Source organism: Brienomyrus brachyistius, chromosome 11, assembly GCF_023856365.1.
Source record: "Brienomyrus brachyistius isolate T26 chromosome 11, BBRACH_0.4, whole genome shotgun sequence".
Classification (NCBI taxonomy): Eukaryota; Metazoa; Chordata; class Actinopteri; order Osteoglossiformes; family Mormyridae; genus Brienomyrus; species Brienomyrus brachyistius.
The window spans coordinates 11,012,775-11,034,845 of NC_064543.1; the positions used below are offsets into that span (position 1 = coordinate 11,012,775).

Below are 22,071 nucleotides of genomic sequence, written 5' to 3' on the forward strand. Positions count from 1 at the left end.
AAGAAATGTCTTCAGAAAAGCTCCAAAATCAACAAATCATTTAAATTCAATATATCGAAATAATCGGCTGCTTTATCAGCGCATTTACGTAAATATTACTAAAATATTAACGAACGCACAACTCACATGGCCATTCAGCACTTGTCACGACTCACTGGCGACTTTTGATGACGTATTATAGAGTCGCACAGGAAGATTGAAAACACGTTTTTTGACTCATGCCGGTGAAGACCTCAAAAATGTTCGTTCTCTAGGATAAGCACGGGTAAGATCTGTGAAAATGTCCTAACAGTTATCCAGATACACTTTTCTTGGGGGCTGATTTCAGAAATTATATGATATTGCTTCTGTTAGACCAAAAGAATGTCTTACTTAGTTATCTAGCTGAGAAGATCATGAACTGTCGCAAAAGCATTATTTCAAAGAATGTGCCTCACAGTTTCACCAATTGTACAGTTATTTTGATTGGAATTTTATCATAGCTACTTGACTAGCTGTACACTTTAACTCGTATAAGCTAGAGGCAACGTTCTACAAATTCTATGTCTAAAATGTTTTATAGAACGTAGTGGTAAATTAAAAGAGATTAGGTCTGTAAGTAGGCATCTGCAAATAGGCATCGTACAGCATCTGTACTTCTTGTCTGCGGAATTATTAAGAGAAATTGTGGTTAATCGGGTGTTTTGAGCTAGTATTAAAATACTTCTCAAGCATTACGTTTTTAGGAGTGGTTTTAATGTATGTGGAGTACTAAAGTAGTTGTACTTAGCTTTTTATTTATACAATGTTTGTTGCAGTTCTTGACGGTAAGAACCCATGGCCATTGATACGGAGTGGCTGATTAAAATTAATGTGAAGGTCACAAAATCTCCCCTTTGAACTAGTCTTGAAGGGGTGAGTATCTTTAGTTTATTCCATTTACGAACTTTTAAAATGGTTTGATATCAATTTTTAAAAGCCAAATGATTCAAATTTATTTCTCAAACACTGGGCAGAGAGGGAGATGTACTTTAAATATTATGCTGTTTATTATGATATCCTTTTGTGCTAATTACTCTGAACTGGATAGGGATCAGAAGTGGATAGTTCAGGTCGATAAAATATAAATCCAGACCAAGATTTTGTTTCAACCAACCGGTTGTGTACTCTGTAACTGTGATTCTTTTTTTTGCTCAACCGGTTGGTTGAAACTAAATCTTGGTCTGGATTTTTACTTTCTCGAACCTGAACTACCCACCTCTGTCCCCCGTTGTCTCACACCTCCAGGTTTGGGGAAATGAATCCTCAAGTTTACTTGAAACATAACAGATAAATGTCAATGTGAATGTATATTTCACTGAATTGTAAAACTGTGATAATTTAGTTCATACAAACGAGGTTATTGAATAATTTGTGGTTGCATTTGGAATTCTATTGACTGACTAATGCACAAGCACCCTCCAGTGTTTCTCCTGGTGATTTGTGAGTACGAGTCTTGCACTGAAGATGTCTGGATGAAAATTATTTTTCTCACCAAGAAATTGATGCGCCTTTATTGTCCTTCCTGCATTTTAAATAGAATGTAGTTTAAACTTGGAGTGTGGTGTCCTTTGCTGATTGATGTTGAAAGTCTCCCTCTGTACCTCACCTGTCCATCAGTCAAAGGCGTCACCATGACCCAAGCAGCACAGAGGCTCTGTTTCCATGGCAAGATGGCTTTGGCTCCCATGGTACGTGTCGGGACGTTGCCCATGCGCCTGCTGGCTCTCGACTACGGGGCTGACATTGTGTACTGTGAGGTAGGTGAAAAAAGGTAACAGTCACTACTTTTCATTTGCTTTGGAGAAGCATAAAGGAACCACTGAGGATGTGAGTTATAAGGGAGTCGACTGCTTATGTTTTGATGCCTGATGAATTAGCCCCTAAAGAATCTAGGCTAGAGTTGTTCCTTAGACTAAAATTGGAGATAAAGCTGCGAGTCGAGCTGTATTGTAAGGAAAGTGTACTGAGGGCTGCTGTTGCAGCAAAAGGAATTCAGTATGTTGAATCCATAAGATGTCAGTCCTTGTACCGCAAAGGTTTTCGGAGAGAGTAATGACCCACGTCCCGTGTCAGCATCTGATTCTTGAAGCTTTTCTTCGAAAGCCCCTGACTTATCAGTCAGATCCCTACTGAGTGTCTGGCGCTTCCAAATGGTTTGTCTCTTCACCCGCTCACTATTCCCTAAATAGAAAAAGACTCTATGTAGTTCTCTATGTAAGAGATTAGTCAGTAAAATAAGACCGATTCAGCTACCACATTTCAAATGCTCTATGTTGGTATCCTAGCAACCTTTGACAAATGCCATTTTGCCAAGAAGGAAAATACAGCAACACCATAAATGGAATAAAGAGGATGAACATGAACATACATATGTCTTTTTGTTAAACGATTCTTTTTATTACATTATTCAAAATTGACAAGCAAACTTCAGTCTGCAGAGAAAACAAATAGCCTTGTAAGTTACTACTTAAATATTTTTTTACATTGCATTATGGTATATGTGGAGGATTGTGGTGGGCTCCTTCGGTACATTACAGTTTGCAGTGTATTGTGGGTATTTTATAGTACCCTATATAGTGAGTCAGATTTGCCTTTGAGATTTGGAATAAAACTGCAAAATGATAGCTCCACTGTACAGTGCCCAATTTGTTTAATAGGGAGCAATTTCAAACACAGCAATCGATCCAGTGTAGTAAAAAATTACAAATAAAATTATTTCTGTCCCTTTGGTGACATTATCAGCAGACTCTAACCAGGCTGTCAGTAATACACCCCAGGGCCTATAATCACCTATAGCTTTTACCACCGGCGGGGGGAGGGGGGGCTAATGAAACCTGTCCGCTGTAATGATGACATTCTTCTGTTTGTGTTTGGGCGAGAGAAATAATGTTTATTTTACAAAATGACACATGGGCTCATTCCAGATTCGGCCAGCTGATGGCCCGTTTGGTCAGTGGTCAGTCTCATGTGCTGTTTGTGCGCTCTAACTATGGTGTCTAGCTACTCAAGTGATGTGTAGCTTTATGCTTTCAGCTAATTTTGTCATTTTAGCCTGTGATGTTTTTGCAATGTCGCATTTAAAGTATGATGGGAACTGATAGTGTTTGCCAGCTTGAAGCTAATGGTCAAATTGCTGAATTTCCATTCCAAATATTTCAGTTTCTGTTTTGATCATGCTGCCTTGAAACCTAAATATGTGACGGTATCGTAAAAAGAGAGGCACATCAAGCTAGACTATTTTCAAAGTTGCCTCAGTCATCCATGCTTTGCGAAGTAAATGAAAGTGATTCAGGACGCACCACAGCACACAACAATGAGATGTGTCCTCTGCATGACATCATGATTTAGCAGGGGACAGCTAATTCAGTACCCAGGGGGCAGTACTGTGCTCAGGGTACTTCAGTGGTACCTTCCTGGTCAGAGATTTGAAACAACAACCTTTCAATCACAAGTTAATTGCACTAATCATTAGGCCACTACTGCCCCTGTGTGGAGTGAGATTTTATTTTATAAATGAGTTTTTACACAGCACCTGTGATGTGTTTTGTGACTTGTTTAAATGTAATCAATTTATTTTTTGCCTCGTTGTTTGAGGAGTAAGTAGAACTTTCGTTATATCGAGGAACAAATGCGGATCTTCATGAACAAGTGCCTTCAGATGATTGCCGTGATCCAAGACTGTTCTGCAGAGTGCAGTTAGAGTAGAATCAATTGATCTCGCAGTATGCCAGCTGACGTCCTTCCAGATAAAATGTCAAACAATTTTTGTTTGTTTTTTGTTTGTTTTCTGTTGAACTTAACATATGAAATGGTTTCACTCCAGTGAAACACTTTGAGAACTATTGCACATAGTTCCTTTGTTGTAGTCTGACAGACTCTGAGCTGTGCAAATTTCTGTAGGACCGTCATCAGTCTGGTACATCCTGATGTGTTAAGCATCTGTTCACACCTGAACTTATGTAATTGCTTAATTGCTTATGTAATTTCTTGTGGTGAGTCTAGAAGTCATCCCCGAGTGAAAAGGTAGACACCACCGGAGAAAAAATAGACCATTCTGAGTCTGTTTTTTTACCCTTTAAGAATGTTGGTGACTCCAGCCTTTTCAGTGAAAATTGTATGTCCTAGCGGATTCTGCAAGGGGGATGTATTTTGATCAAATTTAGTGAAACGATCCAAAAATTCTATATAATTTATGATTTGATCATGGAATTTCTTGGTCATATAGAGTTTAGATTTTTTTTCCAAAGAAACCCAGACTGCTTAGTTCCACATTCTAACTAAAAACACTCTAAGCACAATTATTTGCTTTATTGGTCTAAATTTCTGGCTAGAAAGACCTGGTTTACAAAATGAGTCTGACCATTGGCATGGTATGCTTAATACCTTATTGTTAAGAGATTAATGTTAAGAGAGCTAAATTTTCACACCCACCATCTAACCCAAATTGTTTTTGCTCATATTCCATTTCTCTGGCTGAGCAGTAGGTTTTAGAATTAGACAAAGTTTTCTAGAAATGTCACTGCGGTTTCCTTGACTGTCTTTGTATCGTATTTGCAGGAGCTCATCGACATCAAGATGGCGCAGTGCCAGCGAGTAAAGAACGGTAGGCGCCCCGCCTCCAACCCTTTGCTAATTGCAGTGTGGAACTGGTCCAACTGACATTTCATACAATTAACATGAAATTCAGCTGCACACAGCATATAACCAAGGTGACTCAATAATAGCTAACCAGCTGTTGTTCTGGAAACTGGTGAGTACAGCATCGGGGGGTATGCATTAATGTCAGCCTCCCTATCCTCTTCTTCTCGCAGAGGTCTTGGACACAGTAGATTTTGTGGCCCCGGATGAGAGGGTCATGTTCCGCACCTGCCAGAGAGAGAAGGATTTTGTTGTCTTTCAGATGGTAAACAGCAGGTTTTTGCTACTAATTTTCTCTCCCCCCCCCTCATATCAGATGGAAGTTATGGTTAGGGCAAGCAGTCAGAACCCCTGATTAGAAGTTGCGGCATCTGCTGCCCACAGCCTGACCAGCGATAAATATCCTTCTGCAGTCCTAGCATGCTCCTGCAAAAAGTCTGACAGACTTATGCCCGCAGACGTTGTTCTGATTTTTTTTTTTTCCCTTGCCAAGATCCTTGGTTCCTCTGAGGGGGTAATCGAATGCCATGCTTGCGATTTGCCTTGTTTATTGTTTCAGGTTATCTTGAGGTCAGATCGATTTAAGGTTTAATACAGCTCAGGTATTCACAACTTTTGAGGTTTTAGACCAAGACCGGCCGGTGATGGCAGTTTTGGAGTTTCTGTTGAAGAAGCAGGTTTGAACATTGACCACGATGGCTGTCCTGCTTCTATCTGTGAACCGAAAGACGCCTAACACCCATTGTGAACCTTGGTGTGTGAGGAGACTCTCCATGATGCATGGCTGTGTTTTCATGTCTTCTATAGGGCACCGCTGACCCTGAGAGAGCACTGGCTGTAGCTCGGCTTGTGTGAGTTCCCCCCCCCCCCCCCCCCCCACCCACCGTTTACCTCCTGTCATCGTATACTCCTCTCCATATTACTACCATCTTCCAGCTTCCCTTTCTAATTGTTGCAACTCTAAATCCCAACCTGTCTGGCCCTTTATCTCTCATGGAGGTTGGAGCGCCTCTCTCTGTACAGTAATTGTTACAACCCGGAATAAAATGCCTCTTCTGATTGGGGAGAGCTGTCTGGGGCGGCATTCCGTTCCATGTGTCGCGGCTGGTCTCCCTTGCACTGCCGTGGTAATGAGGTTATTTGTCACCGATGGTGATGCCATGTTGATGAAAGGCAAAGTCATAGAGGCACTTCACTGCTGCTCGCCTCTCAGTTGTCTGCAGAGTACGATCAGTAAAGTTTACAGTAGTGTGCTGGGGTTCTTTTCTCCTGAAGGGGGTATTTTATGGATGCTGGGGTCCTTGGTTCTGTCATTTTCAGCATGCTCAGTGTTTAATTGTCGCTTTCGTCTTGGAATTCATTTTTCTGAAAAGGGAGAATGACGTGGCTGCCATTGACGTCAACATGGGCTGCCCAAAAGAGTACTCTACCAAGGTAAGCTTCTACTCAACGGTAAGAACATGGCTACTGTCTTAACTGCTAACCCCAGGCTTCTGTCGTAAAGTAGCACCTTACCTTGTACCCTCCAATATACTGTTCAGTGGTAGCTGCTACCCACAGGAAACTGGCCAGTAGTTGTTCCTCACCAAAAAAAATCCAGCCAATGAAAACACCTCACAGGTTTGCACTCAGCCAATAGCAGCTGTTAGTATATTGCACTCGGTGACGAAAAAAGTTAAGCACCCAGACGGAGTGGTGGAATGAAATTAATCTGCACGTGGTGAAAGGTCATGTGCCTGTTTCTCAATGATTATAAAATCAGGTCAAACGGACAACAGAGTTGGCAGTATGGGCCCATTGCTGGTCCCATCTCAGTAGGGTGTGACACCCCCCCCCACCCCCGGACCTGTATACATGCGGCAATATGCCGTGGAAGGGAGCAATACAGCTATTATATTCTCTATTGCATCAAGGTGGCCGACAGCTGTTGTCACTGGCTTTCGAGATCCTGCAGATTGGCACTGGATCAGAATTGACATAAAAGCTGATCCCACAGATGTTTGATTGGGGAAAGATTGAGGGACCTGGTAGGCCAGAGGAGGACCTCAGCATGATGCAGGCAGTTCACATACATCTGCCATGTGTGGACTGGCCTTGTCTTGTTGAAAGACTGTACCAGGGTGCTGTCTCAGGAGGGGTAAGACATGTGGGCACAGAATGTCAGTGACGTAACACTCTGCCGTCAGGGTCCTCTGAATCACTACCAGAGATGGCCTGGTAGTCATACCCTATGGCTCCCCACACCATGATGCTAGCAGTAATGCTGGTGTGTCTCTCCATAACATTTGCAGGATTGGTCCTCTCTGCCCGGCACCGCTATACACACACACGATGGTCACCCATGGTAATGCAGAACTGAGATTCATTGCTGAACATCATACGATGTCACTCATCATCAGTTCATGCCTCCTGGTTATGGCTCCACTCCAAATGCAGCCATCTCTGCGCTGGTGTTAACAGCAGCCAACGCATGGGACGGTTATCCCATAGTCTGGCTGATGCCAGTCAGGTGTTGTAGGCACAGGGGAGGAGAAAAGGCTTAGTTATGGGGTTCTGTAATGCTTGGCGCCCAATACGACGATCCTCCCTTGGTGTGGTCCGTCTTGGGCGACCGGAACCTCCACGACGTGTGTGGGCGCCCTCACGTGCCCATTGGTTCCAACGTCGGGCGACTGTGACATCTGCATCCCCACATGCCGGGTAATTTCACAATAAGCCCACCCAGCCCAGTGCAAACCCACTGTGCGACGCATCAAGTGCTGGTAATGCTGTCTAATGCGTCCAGGAGGCCTCCTCTTTGTCTGGTGACTGGACATGCCAGCTCCTTGGAAATCGAGTCATTTACATACCCACCGCTGGTCTGCACATGTACCAAATTACGTCCATTAGATTGGACCATTACTATGGGTGCTTGATTTTCTTTGTCATTGAGTATATAATATTTCAATGTATTGTTACTTAAAAAAAAAAATAAAATAAAAATTTTTAACCATCCCCCCACCCCCCCCACTGATGTAGACTTAAGCTGCGTATTAGCCCCCTCCTTTTGTGTAGACAGTTGTTGTTTTCAAATTTTCTGTCACAATAAATTGTTTGTTCCAAATATTTGAATGCTGCAAAAAGAAAACAAGCCTGTCATCTCTGAAAGCTGTGGCTGAAAATAAATTGTTCAAGATTTTTTTTTTTTTGTACCAACTTCTACGAGCCTGAGAACAGATCTGAGTGCTTCCATGTTGCTTGTTGTTCACCACCTGCTGAGGACGTGAGATTGTGTGAGATAGACTGATAGGGGTTCCTGCGGCCTCACAATGCCAAACGAGGTGGGCTTTTAGGGTGTGGGAGCCAGATGGAGCTTCTTTGGGGGGTGGGATTGAGGCTTGTTAGCAGTAATGTTGTTCATCTTCTCACGCAGGGGGGAATGGGAGCTGCCCTTCTGTCTGACCCAGACAAGATCGAAGCTGTGAGTACATTGTGTTTCCCTTCTTCACGCCTCGGGCTTGCGTTCAAAAAATCCACTATCACCAGATCATGAACTGACTTCATGTAAACACTACACCTATAGCGTTTTTGACCCTGGAAACCCTCCCCCATACCCTGCAACACAGGAGAGCTGATTGCCATGATCCAAGACCCTTCTGTAGGGTGCAGTTTTGAAATATATAAAGCATACATGCCTTTAGTCTGAGGTTCAAATGCATCATGAAGAAAAGGTCTAGAAGACCATCAGTTGGCAGTTAGGACCCAAACATTACTGCGGATTGAGTATAAGGATATGTAATGACTTTCTCTCAGTCAAGGCCAGGCTTAGGGTAGCGTGTCCCTTGGTTTGTTAGAGTAGCTGGTGAGTAGATGTTTTCAGGATTTTCCATTTGCGCTTCCTCCGCTTCCATGCCCATCGTGGACAAACCTGCTCTAAACCTCCAGTCTGTCCGTGTGAGTTGTAGAACAATCAGTGAGCCCTCCACCTCACTTATCCTCAGGCCCAAGTTGCTCGCAGGCATGACAGTGGAAGTCTGTTGCCTTCTGTTTACACCTTCTGTTTTGTCTCTTAGCTGCCTGTTGGCATAATACCGTTTGCTTCTGGAGCCTTTGTTAATCCGGTTGGCGCAGACGCCCGCCGCCTTTCGGCTGACCTCCCGCTAATAACGGGGCCTAAGCTTGTCCCGAATGAGCCATCGTCACTGGCACTGCTCTAGGGTTTGCAGGAGGGAGGCTTTTGCTAGATGCACTGAAGCTTCCTTCGTTGGCTTCGGTTGCTGTTTGGGATAGCGCGATGGCGACTCAGGCAGCCCATTGGCTGCTTTCTCATGCTATTGTCCTCCCAGCCACCAATCATTGGCACTTTCCAAGAGTTGGATAGATCAGAACCATGAGGTGTGGTCCATGGCTGCTAAGATTAACATTCAGATGGACCTTCCTGCTCCAAGGGGGGAATTCTGGTGCATCAAGCAGCAGGAACATAGTGCACAGATGAACATACATATAGTGCCAAACAGACAAGGTGCAAAGATCATGCACAAGACAGTGTAGGGGGGAGGTAGGGGGGCATCAGACTCTGTTTTTTGAGGTACTTTGGTACCAGGTGCTATGTGTGTGTCACAAAGGCAGGTAGCTTCAGATTTCATTACATGTCAAGGACGAGGCACAATCTGCTCCTGCAATATGCTACTTTGCCAGCAATGTCCAGGATTTACTAAGGAGAAAGGAACTTCAACGTCAGTTGTATTTACCCAGCTTGATGCCTTTTTAAAGATCGACATGTTGCCCGTAGCTAACAGCTAAACTGTAATGTATCTCATTCACTGTTGCAGTGTCACATGTGGTGGTACAAACACTCCCTCCAGTGTCGCTTATTTCTATCAGTGAATATCGGTCGTACCACCTTGGCTGTCTTATCTCTTCATTACTCTATTTTTTAATGTGCTAAATGACAGAAGTCTTTCTGCTCATCAGAAATGTGTGGCAAATTTTAAATGTTTGCATTTTTATGGGTTTGCTGTGGTGCTGTCATGCCCGGCTCGTCCGCTCCTCCTGTGTACCACGCCCCCTGCTTACCCACGTGTGTTTCCCGGATCGTACCCAGCTGTGTCTGTTTTGCTTTCGATCAGTCTTGTGCATTTAAGTCCTGGTCTCCCCAGTTTTCCTTGTCTGTCATTGATGTTAGTTCGCGTCAGATGTTACCTGCTGTCCGTTCCCCCGATTCCCTTATTAAAACCCCAGTTTGCCCCGTAATTCGCCTGTCTGCCTGCTTCCTGTCTGCCCGCCTGCCTGTTCGCCTTACCGGCTTCCAGCGTCGCGTGACAGGTGCGATGAGTAAGTAAAATTTAGAGCCTTTTGCAGACAAAGGTCACAAGACACTGAACAATATGTATATACTGTAAAATGCAGAAATACATCCATCCATTCATCCATTTTCCAAACCGCTTATCCTACTGGGTCGCGGGGGGTCCGGAGCCTATCCCGGAAGCAATGGGCACGAGGCAGGGAACAACCCAGGATGGGGGGCCAGCCCATCGCAGGGCACACTCACACACCATCCCGCAGAAATACAAGCAACATAAATTATAAATAAAATCACAGCTACCCCCACGGGGTTACCGTGGAAGGCTCTGTAGGTAACATACGTCTGTGACAAGTAATGACTTTAAACTATTAATTAGTTTCCTATTTTACCAGATTTGGCCTAAAATGATCGATATACTTGTTACTGCTTAAAAATCTTCCTTCTTAACAGGCTGCCACTTTATTAATTAAATTAGGAAGTACTGTTTGATATTTGTGATTGTCATGTAGCAGATTACCGTAGACAGAATACCGGAAGACATCAAAGAACTGAAAACTAGCCTGTGTTTATGAAATTCAGGTGAACCGCCTTTCGTACATATTGGTTCGGCATTGCGAACGCTAATCAGTTAAAACTAAACCTGAGTATCTGCCCACAGATCAGATATTAGTCATCCGAAATAAAAAAGCCTCTCAGAGTCTCTCAGGTCTGAATATTGTGGTGATTTTTGTATGAAAGTACTCCTGTTGCATTGTTGATACTCACTGCTTTTATGTTACTAGGTAACACAGCAGTGCAAATGGCAGCCTCTTTCACTGTTCTGCACTTTGCCCATTAGGTAGCATTGTTTGGTTTGAAACATATTAAAGCTGTATATAACAAATTTTATAAACTATATTATCACAGTGTTGCTATTGATGAAGATCTTCGTTTTCCATAAGGACGCAGTGGTTCTGTGCCTTCGTGTAATTGCCAGGTTAATCGATGAGTCCGCAGTGCTGTCATTCTGTCGCTAACGCCGGTAGGGTGTGGTGTCTCGTGTAACACCACGTAGTGGCTAAATCGCTGATCGCAGGCACGCTTCTCTCTTCCAGATCCTCAGTGCCCTCGTCAAGGGAGTATCCAAGCCTGTGACATGCAAAATCCGAATTCTGCCATCAGTAAGGCTCTTTCCGTAATAACTCATTTTATCCTCAGCACTTTCATGGTTCTTAGACGTCAGTTCCTGGAAAATTACGGGTTTGCACTCATTTTAGCGAAATGTTCTTTTCGGTGGAAATGTCATTACGTTAAGGAGCAGAAAAGCAGGCGTTTCGTATGTTCAGAGGTCATCAACTTCTATCGAGTAAAAGTGCTTCAGTCATGATCTAAATTTTAAAAGGAAGCTGTGTTTTTAAAGATGGATAAATGCGGTTGTGTTATGTGATGCTGAGACCGTTGCGGCATTACCACTGGAGGCATGACTCACTCCTAATGAGGGTGGTTATCTGGGAGCCCAAAGACAATAGAAGACTGGAGACAAGGGGGAGAACAAAGCACAAACACTCCGTAACAAATATGAAGATAATTCTAACATTGTCCACAATTTCATAAAGCCAATGCGTTGATTATTACCATTTTGGTAACAAGGTTCAGTGATGTCTTGCGGTTTTTCAGCATTTGTCAGTGCTGGAAGTCACTCGTGTTTTCTGAGCTGTTTGTTAATTGGATCTCCTGCTGCATCCCCCACGCCCCCACATTGGGGGTTAAGTGCATTGACCCATCACCTTAATGTGATCGAGTACCCTGTTGAATGCTTGAGTTCACCTTTCATCTTCTCTGTGTTTCATCTGAAACACCCAGCTACTGGAATGAGTAAAATAGCAAATCCACCTTATATATGTGGCAACAAAGTTACTAATTTTTATGTATTATAAATCCACAGTAATATCTAGAATTTTTTTTTTGTTTTCCAAATCTCCTCCTAGGTACTTGTTAACTAATCATTTCCTATGTAAAATCTAACAGTAAATTCTGTCTATCTTACAAAAAAAGCCTGCAGGTTTTTTATTTATTCTTTTTCAGCTCTAGTGTTTGAAGGGGAAAGTCGTGTAATTTGCATAAAGCATATCACAGCCTTTGAACTATATCATTTTTTTTCTGATCATTCTTTAAAGCCACTGACAGGAAGACTGATAATCATGGGCAGCATCTTACCAGCGGAGGGCTGTAACCGGTCCTCTGAAATCCTACAGGGAGCCGCACAACCACATAAACTCAAACGAGGGCCATCATTTATGAGGGAGACGGTGACGACCCCGCTGGTCAGCAAAACTAAATCGTGGGACCCCAGGTGACCCAACCTGGCTGATTAGTCCCTCTTTAATCCCTTTAAATTATTTTGGTGTAGCCACAAACAAACGCAGGACAGTCTCTGAGCCCAGGAGAAAGAAAGCTTAAGACTCTTGTAAAGCTGTTGAAATGTTGATTGATTTTAATTTTAATTATTTTTTTTTTATTTTTTTTTACTTTATCCGTTTAGCACCCACAGAGCCACTGCATGACGCTTCATCCAGAACATTCTCTTGACAGTTTTGTGTCCATTTCAGCTGGAAGAGACTGTTCAGTTGGTTAAGCGGATTGAGAAGACGGGTGTGTCTGCCATCGCTGTGCACGGCAGGTGAGACACACTGCCTTGGCTTCTGTTTACCGTCCCCTTTCCTCTGCCATTGGTGTGTTTTCAAAGAAGACGCCCGATCGTCATATTAATATTTAAGTGTCTGGAAATCGACGGGGAGTATTTGTGCAATTCATTCATGTTAACCGCTGCATGGTGACACCACTGTCATCATGAAGCATGCGGGAATAAACGTGAACAGCTTTGACATGTGTAAAGTGCATATGCTTTCGGTCTGAGGTTCGAACGCGTCGTACAAAAACGAAAAGGTCCACAAAACCATGGTGTTCACCTGCCTTTATTACAACCAGGTTCTTCTTCTTGTGAAATTGTAATCTGCCAAGCTACAGCCGTTTCAGGTGGAGAGTTCTGGGTACAGTTATGTGAATTAAGTCATTTTTGTTACCTCTGCTTGAGCATTCGCAGGCGTGACACTGTGGGGTTTGCCACGTGCTCCTTGGCACATTGCCCTACAAATAAAAGTGCTTCTATAAAGTCACTTGTCTATAACAGCATCTGTGATGCAGACCCAGAAGGATGCAAGTTCAGCCGTGGGGTTTAAAGGCAGGGGTGGTATAAAGTACCAGTCAGCAGTTAGGAAATGTCAAGCTGCCTACAAAGGAGAGTGAAAGCGTGTCACGTCACATGACTTGGCCACCTGACCGAAACACACTGGAGATGGTTTGAGAGCAGTTTGGCCAGAGAACGAAGAGAAATGACTGCTCAACGTATTTAGGAACTTCTTCGGGACAGCTGGAAAAGCATCTCAGGAGGCCACCTCATGAAACATGCATAGAGGAGACAGTAGGGTCGGCCATTCTCTGGAGTGATTGGGGTTAAGGGCCTTGCTCAAGGGCCCAGTGGTGGAATCACTCTGCCGACTACAGAATTTGAACCGGCAGAACCCACAGAACTGCCCCCCCCCCCCCAATAGATTTATTTTTTGTTTAATATTGTTTTGTTCAGTGCAGTATTCCATATGTTATTTTACAGTTTTGATATTTGTCGTTATTCTAAAATGTAGACCATAGTACACATACACCTTTATATGGGTAGCTGTGTCCAAATGTTTGACTAGTATGGAAAGTCATTCTGTGCTGAGGTCATTGGGGTTGAATGAGCAATGAGCTTCTGACATTGTCACTGGGTTACCAGGAAGAAGGAGGAGAGGCCTCAGCACCCCGTCCACTGTGATTTCATCCAGGCCGTGGTGGACGCGGTGTCCATTCCTGTCCTCGCCAGGTGAGTCCTCCCTCACGATGCAGTGACAGCCAGTTACACTTCACTATTCTTGTATCAGTGCAACCTGGGACGAATGAGGGAGTTGTGTGTTTTCTCCTGCTGGGTTTGTTTCACTTTGTGCTCTTTGATTTAAGAGTTGAATTGCAGCAAAGTTTTACACAAGGAGGTTTATAAGAAAGTTGTCCAGCGCTCCTTTTGCGTTTTGTGTTTTTTTTAGTGGGGGCTCTCTTGACCTGGTAAAAAGTTACGGCGATATCGAGGCCTTCCGGGAATCCACAAGGGCGTCCTCGGTCATGCTGGCACGGGCCGCTATGTGGAACCCTTCGATATTCCGCCCCCAGGGGATGCTGTCCCTGGAGGAGGTCATGGAGGCGTACATCCATCATGTGAGTTCTCATCCTCTTGCCTTTTGTAGTTGCTTTCGCCCAATGTGCTGTGTACTGTTCTCTACAGGTTCAACACACCGGATATGTTTGAAGTTCTGTTCTCAAGTTACGTAACACAAGATGCCATCCATTCTGTGTTAACCGTATGGGTGTCTCCAGGCTTACTTACTAGCTCATTCGGATGCCCTGATGAAGTTCATTGATCTGCGGTTAATTTTCTTGCTCTCGCATTTGGGGGATCGATGAACTGCTTCGAATTCCGATGTGTTCCCCCCTGCTTGGTGTGTTCCACGTTCCGTCTTTCTGGTGATCCTGTGCTGTGATGTGTAAATGAACTCTAATTGTATAGTCACAAGGGAAGACCATAAAGTGAGTATATGTATGTTTTGTGTAAGTGAGATTTTTAAATGACTTGGGGTCATTATGACTACGGAATATGATGTCATGTCAGCCAGTCACTGAGTGTATGTAGGATTATTGCTTTCACAGAATTATTAGATGTTTGCTTACTTTGTGCATAGCAGCTGTAGCTTTTGGAATAGGGTCCGAACTCGGCGTCCCTGCATAGGACAAGCGGGCATGATGGATGGATGGATGGATGGATGGATGGATTTGGGTCTTGTCATGCCTAGTGCTGTGAGAAGAACAAGTCGCGCTGTCTTCCTTTGTTGACTCTTGTCCCGCCCCCATGTGCCGTTCATGTGCCGTTCATGTGCCGTTCATGTGCCGTTCATGTGCCGATCATGTGCCGATCATGTGCCGTTCATGTGCCGATCATGTGCCAATAATGTGCCGTGTGGCCACCGTCTCACCGCTGTTTGCTTTTGCAGGCCGTGCGCTACGAGAACCACGTCTCTAACACCAAATACTGCCTGTGCCAGATGCTGAGGGAGAAGATGGAGTCCCCTCTGGGAAAGCAGCTTCACGCTGCCCAGACCACCGCTGAAATCTGGTACCTGCGACAAACTCACTGCTACTCCCCACTGTCACACACACACTTGTATTCTGGGGACCCTTCATTCATTTCTATGGCCTTAACCCCTACCCAGCCCTAACCTTAACCATAAGTAACCAAACAAAATACAACACTTTTAGTTTTTGATTGCAGTTTATATTGTGGGGACTTGAAAAATCTCCCCACAAGCCTAAAAGTAACAGGTTTAACAGTCCCCACAATCTGGTAAATACACACACACACACACACACTCACACACACACACACACACACACACTTCTGCCTCTGCATCTCACACTGTCTTTTTCTGGCTGATTCTCATATACTTTGCATTTGTCTCTCTCTCATCTGTATTTCTAACTCTGGCTGTAACTCACTCTTCATAAGAAATGTTTCTAAGAGCAGCATAAAGTGCCTTTTTTGGCCGGATGTGTACTGCCAGTGTTTTTTTTTTAAACTTTATTTTTGTCATATCTTACTTTTCTAATTCAATATTCTTTTCTCAATCCTTGCTAAAGTGACCCCCCACCCCTGACTTCTGACATGGGTCTCTCACGGTACTGACTGTCTTCACTGTGGCCCCCTGCATTCTCTCCCTTTGATTTCCCTGCAAATTTACCTGTGTCTCTTGCCTTCTTCTTTCCTTCCTGTCTCATGGCCTCTGTAAACAGATCCGCCTACATTTTCCCCTCCCCTCCAGAGGAAGCCTCTTTACTTTTTCTTTTTTTCCTTTTGATTCCCATCTAACCAGCTTTTTAAAAATCTCTCTCTTTTTCTCTGTAAAAAGCCTTGACATCTGTCGCTGGTGAAATGTCCGCTTTAATATCAAGGGACACCTGACATTAACATTCGGACCATGTGTAGACAGCCGGTTGGTCTGTCGTGATCATCCGACCGCAGGGTCTGGACACTGGTGTGTTTTTGGCTCACCTTGAGAGCACAGTCATTCCCAGTCCAATGAGTCTGTTAATATGAAGGAATTAGGCAAGTAGCTATAGCACACAGACCTGTGATGTTTACATGCCATTGGTGAAGTTAGTGTTTCCCAACCCGGTCCTCGGGGACCTCCAGACAGTCCACATTTTTGCTCCCTGCCAGACAGTCCACATTTTTGCTCCCTGCCAGACAGTCCACATTTTTGCTCCCTGCCAGACAGTCCACATTTTTGCTCCCTGCCAGACAGTCCACATTTTTGCTCCTTCCCAGCTCCCTGCCAGGCAGTCCACATTTTTTGGGAGGAGGCAAAAACTGTCTGGCGGCCCCCAAGGATTGGGCTGGGAAACATTGACTTACCCAATGGCATGTAAACATCACAGGTTTAAGTCATACCAAGATATCCTGCAGATGATGGATCACAGCTCAGTGAACAGAGGGTTCTGGTTCTGGTCCTGCTCACCTCACAGGGGCACTTAGATGTTACTGCTCATAACTACACATTTCACCCAAAGTCATCCATCTTCCAAGCCTGGAAGTGTGGCAGCGGTGGTACGTACTGAGCCACCATACTGCATGCTCTCTAAAATCACTGAAGCAAAATTTAATACTACTTATTAGCTAGCTGTTTGTGCATTTTTCATTAGGGCTCTTTTTATAGGTAAATATGTGAATATATGGTAAATATATTACAGGCCTTTCAGCTGGTTGCAATAACTTTATGGTAATTAATTATAAATAAGGACTGGTTGACACTAAATATTAGGACATACAGGTAACATAATGGTTGGGGATCTTGTTAGGTCATCAGGCTTAATAAAATCCAGATGTTTGCTCGCTTTTAATATAACCAATTATTTCTGTTTGCTAAGTAGCTCGATAATTAATAAAGACAAACAAATGAGCATGTTGTAATAAAATCACAGAGACGGGGTGTTAATGCTCTGAGAGCTTACTCCATGATGTTATTTTCTATAAATAGTGCACAAGCATTGTTATTGAGATGATAATGGTGGATGATGGCCCATAATACATTTGATAAGAACAGAAGACAAAGTGTTTAAACAGCAAACAGCAAAGTGGTCATTATGTAGTAATTAGCCCTTATCCTTAGCTGTGTGTTTCCTATTACAGTGCCCCCCCCCCCCCCCCTTTTCATTGTATGGATACAGCTAGCGACTTTAAGATTCACTGATTCACACAGGTACCCCGGCATAAAGCTTCACAATGTGATTGCACCAGTTAAAGGTGTATGTGCCGGATGTCATTTGGGATGAACTGTTTGTAATGCCTTTGCACTGGCCAGTTTTCTACATTGATTATTGTAGAACAGTGAGTTAAATCACTTTGCTTTATTGATTTCATATAATTTATTTATGCTTTCTCCGCTGCCTACGGGTAATTTTGGTAATGGTAATTAACCATAGCATGTCTTTGGGTTTTGGGGGGAACCCAGAGGAAATGTACACTCCAGACGTATGGAACCATAGCGGAGACTCGAACCCTGGTCCCAGGCCTCAGCGCTAACCACCACACCACCGTACCACTCCTCTTCCTTAATCTGGCTCTTTCATGTCCATCTCTAGTTCTCCGCCGCTGCCAGTGGCCGATTCTCCACAAGTCTCGCCTGAGTTGCAGGCGTGTCCGGTGACGCATCGAATCGTGTTGTATCACAATAGTAGTTGCTTCATGTGTATCTTTAATGTATCGGATCATTGGCAGTGCCTCAGCGATGGAGTTGCACATCCCAAGATACAACGTTGCAACTTGTCGGGGGTCACAGTGACTGGTGGGTGGGGTCCTGACCCTTGTTTATTCCCCTCTGTATGACAGTGAAGCCTTTGACATGGAGGACTTCTACAATGAGACACAGGCCTGGATGAAGGCCCGGAAGGAGGTCCTCAGCTCTGGCCTAAACGGCCAGGATGCAGATTTCCCTGTTCTGGATGGTGATGTCATCACCCTGCCCGTGAAGTTCATCAGGTCTTTCTTCCCCTCCCCTATAGAGCTCCAGCAAACATCCTCACATCTAATCCCTCAAATCCTGCTGCTGCTTTCACATTCAGTAAATTGTGTTGGTTCGCCCTGTGGGTCAGGAATGGGGGCACGTTGACCGCAAGTGGGCTGCCTTTTTTTCATCAGAACAGTGATACCTCAAAGATCAAGAAAAACATGCTGTACGGTCACATGACCACCTAAGGCTCCTGTTAGAAATATGGCCCCAATGTGTTCAGTTTTTTGCGTAAACTGTGATGTATGTGCTGTGATGTGTAAATGTAGTTGTAGTAAGATGACTTACGCAAATTCATAACCTTTTATGAATCCATGTGTGGAGGCGGCATGGTGGTGCAGTGGTTAGCACTGTTGCCTCACACATGTGGGACCCGGGTTCGAGTCTCCGCCTGGGTTACATATGTGTGGAGTTTGCATGTTCTCCCCATGTCGTCGTGGGGTTTCCTCCGGGTACTCCGGTTTCCCCCCACAGTCCAAAAACATGCTGAGGCTAATTGGACTTGCTAAATTGCCCGTAGGTGTGCATGTGTGAGTGAATGGTGTGTGAGTGTGCCCTGTGATGGGCTGGCCCCCCATCCTGGGTTGTTCCCTGCCTCGTGCCCATTGCTTCTGGGATAGGCTCCGGACCCCCCGCGACCCAGTAGGATAAGCGGTTTGGAAAATGGATGGATGGAATCCATGTGTGTTTGACTATATTAATGAGCCATGCTTTTATCTTTGAGGACAGTGTACAAAACGTCGAATGGAGTGATTGTTCTTTGGTAGTAAGAACAGCAGTCAGGATAATCCAGACTTCACACCAAAAGAGTGTTGGTTCAGGGTCCAGGGCCAGCCCACCTTTTCTGCCGTGGAGGGAGCTTCATCTGAAAAACCACATCCAGCTTGATTTACTTGAGGTGAAATGCCTCTGAATGGGAAAAATACAGGTTGGAGTAACCACTGGCTCACTGTGTCCACTTCCAGAAGGGAGTACCGGCCCCAGATCACGCCCAAGGTGTGCCTGCTGGAGTGGAGCCGGCGGGAGAGGCTGGACCAGCCGGTGTATGACACGGTGAGTGTGTGAAATCAGCCGCGCACTGCCAGGTTAACCCTGCCGCCCCTGTGGTCCCCTCCCACTGACCGCGGAATTACTCAGAGTGGCTCAATAGCAGCTTTAAATGTGCATTTCAAACTGTTCTACCTACAAAATGACAATTTCTGTTCGTCATTCTATCTGCATGGTTCCTGGTAAAGCATGCACACTGTATTAATGTTAAATATCATCCGAGGCTCTGTGCCCCCCCTTGTGAGCCAAACGGCCAGATAGCTGAACTACCAGTTTATCTTTTATTTGTCTGTTCTTGGCCGACACAGTGACTGACCAGTCCAAGGACAACAATAAAGGTGTTCTTTGTTTGTTTTTTCCCTTCTGAAATTGGGTGCAGACACAGCGTCCCCTAGACAGGGCCTTCCAGTCCACAGTTACAGTTGGTGGGAAGAAGTACAGGTCAACCATGTGGTGAGTTCATGTGCAAGCTGGGCAGTTTAAACCAGGGTCAATTTTATCCTGCTGCTAAAGCACAAGTCTGCGACTCCTGTGCCCCTGTCTGGGCTTCATCCCTGTTGTTTGTTCCCTCCCATTTGGAATACAGGGAGAAGTCAAAGAAGTTTGCTGAGCAGGCAGCTGCCGTGGTGTGCCTCCGTGTTTTGGGGGAGCCTGAGGGGCGGAGCGAGGGGGAGGCGATCGCACCTGGCAGCAAGCGGAAGAGGGAGGTCGGGTTAGACCATGGGGACAGGGACAGCGACCAGATTACAGCCAACGGGCTCTGCGGCGTTTCAGACTCCGGCAGCCAGAAGCGACGTCCTTCCAAAAGCCAGTCTGACAGCCCAAAGGAGGTCCGACCTGGCTGTACCACATAGTGCTACGCGGGTGGGGGGGGTGTGGTTTGCCTTACTACTTGTCAGCCCTGTGTGTTTACATGGACTCTGCTAACAGAGCCGGCGAATATGATTTGAACTCTGCCTTGGGTGTGTTTGGGGAATATAAGCAGGCCGTGAAGTATCATTGTATATGGAAGATTAATAATATGAATATATGACAGACGGGGAAGGGTGGTTCTGGGGGTGTCTACGCATCACCGACTTCTCATTAAATACTTTAATTTTTGTTTTTATTGATTTTACTCCTGGCCGAAATGTCTTTAATGGGCTGCCATTGCTAGTCTGATGCACTGGTAGTGGTGCACTCACCAGTTCCGAGACAATTTATAGACTGAGTGGACGCAATGATTTTTCTGTCAACAATCTGACTAATGCGTGACTGTTACTTGGACCGAGATGAGAGGACTGGCGTCTTGTTTTGAGGACTGTAGGCCAATTAGTATTAGCAGATTGGAGATCAACTTTTTTATAGATAATGCCAGCGCTGAAGGCCACAAGGGAACTAATGGCAGCTTACACAACATATCCAGCAGGGAAACCTACGCTCATGGAAGGACTGGGAGTTTTAGGAGGCCCAATGAGCACCGATTTGGCAGATTTTGTGATTGTCATTTTTATTCTTAATGGTAAATTAACTGCTCTTCGATGACTGAGTTAATGGTCGATTGGGTTAAATTTTACTTTGGTGGTGATTGAAAGCATAACCAGCGGGGGGCAGCAAAGACCAAAGTAAAGCACTAGGGTCACTAAACCTATGTTTCCAAAGGACGGAATTGATATTTATGGAAATGTAACCTCACAATGCGGCAAATATTTGCATGTGGTAAATATTTCTGGATTATTGATTGATTAGTATATTTGTGTTTTTTTTGTTTACTTCCAGCTATTGCCTTTGATGTATAGATGCACGCCCGTTTTCTAAAGCGCCTGATGCAATTTGTGCTTATGGAGCCGCTTGCATTAAAAACCTAAATAAAAAGAAATTCCTGTATTTATTTAGTGCTTTTGTATTGCCCTCCCGCAGCTTTAAAGGAGACTTAGATATTCAGAGTGTGGCAGCAGAACCGGCAGTCAGATATAGACCACAGAAACCGTCTGTTGAAAGCCTGTTCTGCAGGATGGAGTGGGAAACTCACGTTTCATATGCATTGACGCCAGCAACCCACGTTATAACGATTTAGAAATAAGGGCCCTGCATTTTCAGTTTTTTTTCTCCCCCCCCCAAATGATCTTTCCTTGCTCGTTCAGTCCACTATCGCATGTTCAGCTGGCATAGTTTTTATGCAGAGCAAACATGCCTGACGTTGCTTGTCAGTCTCTTCCGAAGGATGAAGGCCTACAGGTGAAGCTCTGAAATGTCCGGTTTTATGTTTTTATTTTTATCAGAAGAGTGAAAACTTTGCAGGGCTTGCTGAGCTGTTAAAAAATTATATATATATATATATATATATATATATATATATATATATATATATATATATATATATAATTTTTTATCACGTATGAAAAGAGGAATCTTTAGATAGTCTATTCTTTAGATGGTTCTGAGTTAGTCCGGTGTACAGGCATTTTTATTTTGGCAGAAGCAAAAGAAATTCATCTGGAATTCACTTTGAGACAAATATTTTATGATTTTATGTTAATTGCCAATGCCACTAATGAAAATACTTAGTTTTCAAGATGCTGAAATATTTTTGTCTCTAAAAAAAAAATGTTTTTTTGCAGCCTTTCACAACATGCTTGACCCAAAGTACTTTAAAGATTTATCACAGATTTATAACTGTAAACAAACGTATCACCAATAACCATAAAAGAAGATAATGACGTTCCGTAATTTAAAATGTGTGGTGAATAATTAATCTATATTATCTCTCTTTAATAAAACAGCAGTATATCTGTCGTGATGGGTTCTTGTTAAATGCATTTCTTCTGCGTTATGTATGCAGCAATTGTTCAATCCTTGAAAGAAGAACAAGTATCAAATGGGATCAGTGGGTGTTCGTTTTTTCTTCATCTCAACTTT

At 44.1% G+C, this 22,071-nt stretch overlaps 1 protein-coding gene across 4 annotated transcripts; it reads left to right on the plus strand.

Moving 5' to 3' along the window:
- Positions 1 to 135: 135 nt before the first annotated feature.
- On the plus strand, positions 136 to 21,039 carry dus2 (dihydrouridine synthase 2). 4 transcript variants are annotated; one of them, XM_049031051.1, is made up of 17 exons: positions 136 to 265; positions 798 to 894; positions 1,639 to 1,778; positions 4,579 to 4,624; positions 4,833 to 4,924; positions 5,467 to 5,510; positions 6,033 to 6,093; positions 8,072 to 8,119; positions 11,038 to 11,103; positions 12,532 to 12,602; positions 13,755 to 13,841; positions 14,059 to 14,227; positions 15,058 to 15,179; positions 17,949 to 18,098; positions 19,092 to 19,179; positions 19,553 to 19,626; positions 19,760 to 21,039. In XM_049031051.1, the coding sequence occupies exons 3-17, from the start codon at positions 1,653 to 1,655 to the stop codon at positions 20,025 to 20,027; spliced, it is 1,512 nt and encodes a 503-aa protein (XP_048887008.1). In that variant the 5' UTR covers positions 136 to 265; positions 798 to 894; positions 1,639 to 1,652; the 3' UTR covers positions 20,028 to 21,039. The 4 variants fall into 4 exon arrangements, with proteins under 4 accessions (XP_048887008.1, XP_048887011.1, XP_048887009.1 ...); XM_049031054.1 differs by lacking the exon at positions 11,038 to 11,103; XM_049031052.1 differs by lacking the exon at positions 798 to 894 and having other exon boundaries at positions 189 to 265.
- Positions 21,040 to 22,071: the final 1,032 nt, after the last annotated feature.

What these genes read in the sequence shown, in the direction of transcription:
- dus2 (XM_049031051.1), top strand. Translation starts at nt 1,653, where the DNA reads ATGACCCAAGCAGCACAGAGGCTCTGTTTCCATGGCAAGATGGCTTTG. An exon ending in ATTTTGTTGTCTTTCAGATG is followed by an intron (nt 4,925 to 5,466) that starts GTAAACAGCAGG and finishes TGTCTTCTATAG; the next exon opens with GGCACCGCTGACCCTGAGAG. An exon ending in GCCATCGCTGTGCACGGCAG is followed by an intron (nt 12,603 to 13,754) that starts GTGAGACACACT and finishes CTGGGTTACCAG; the next exon opens with GAAGAAGGAGGAGAGGCCTC.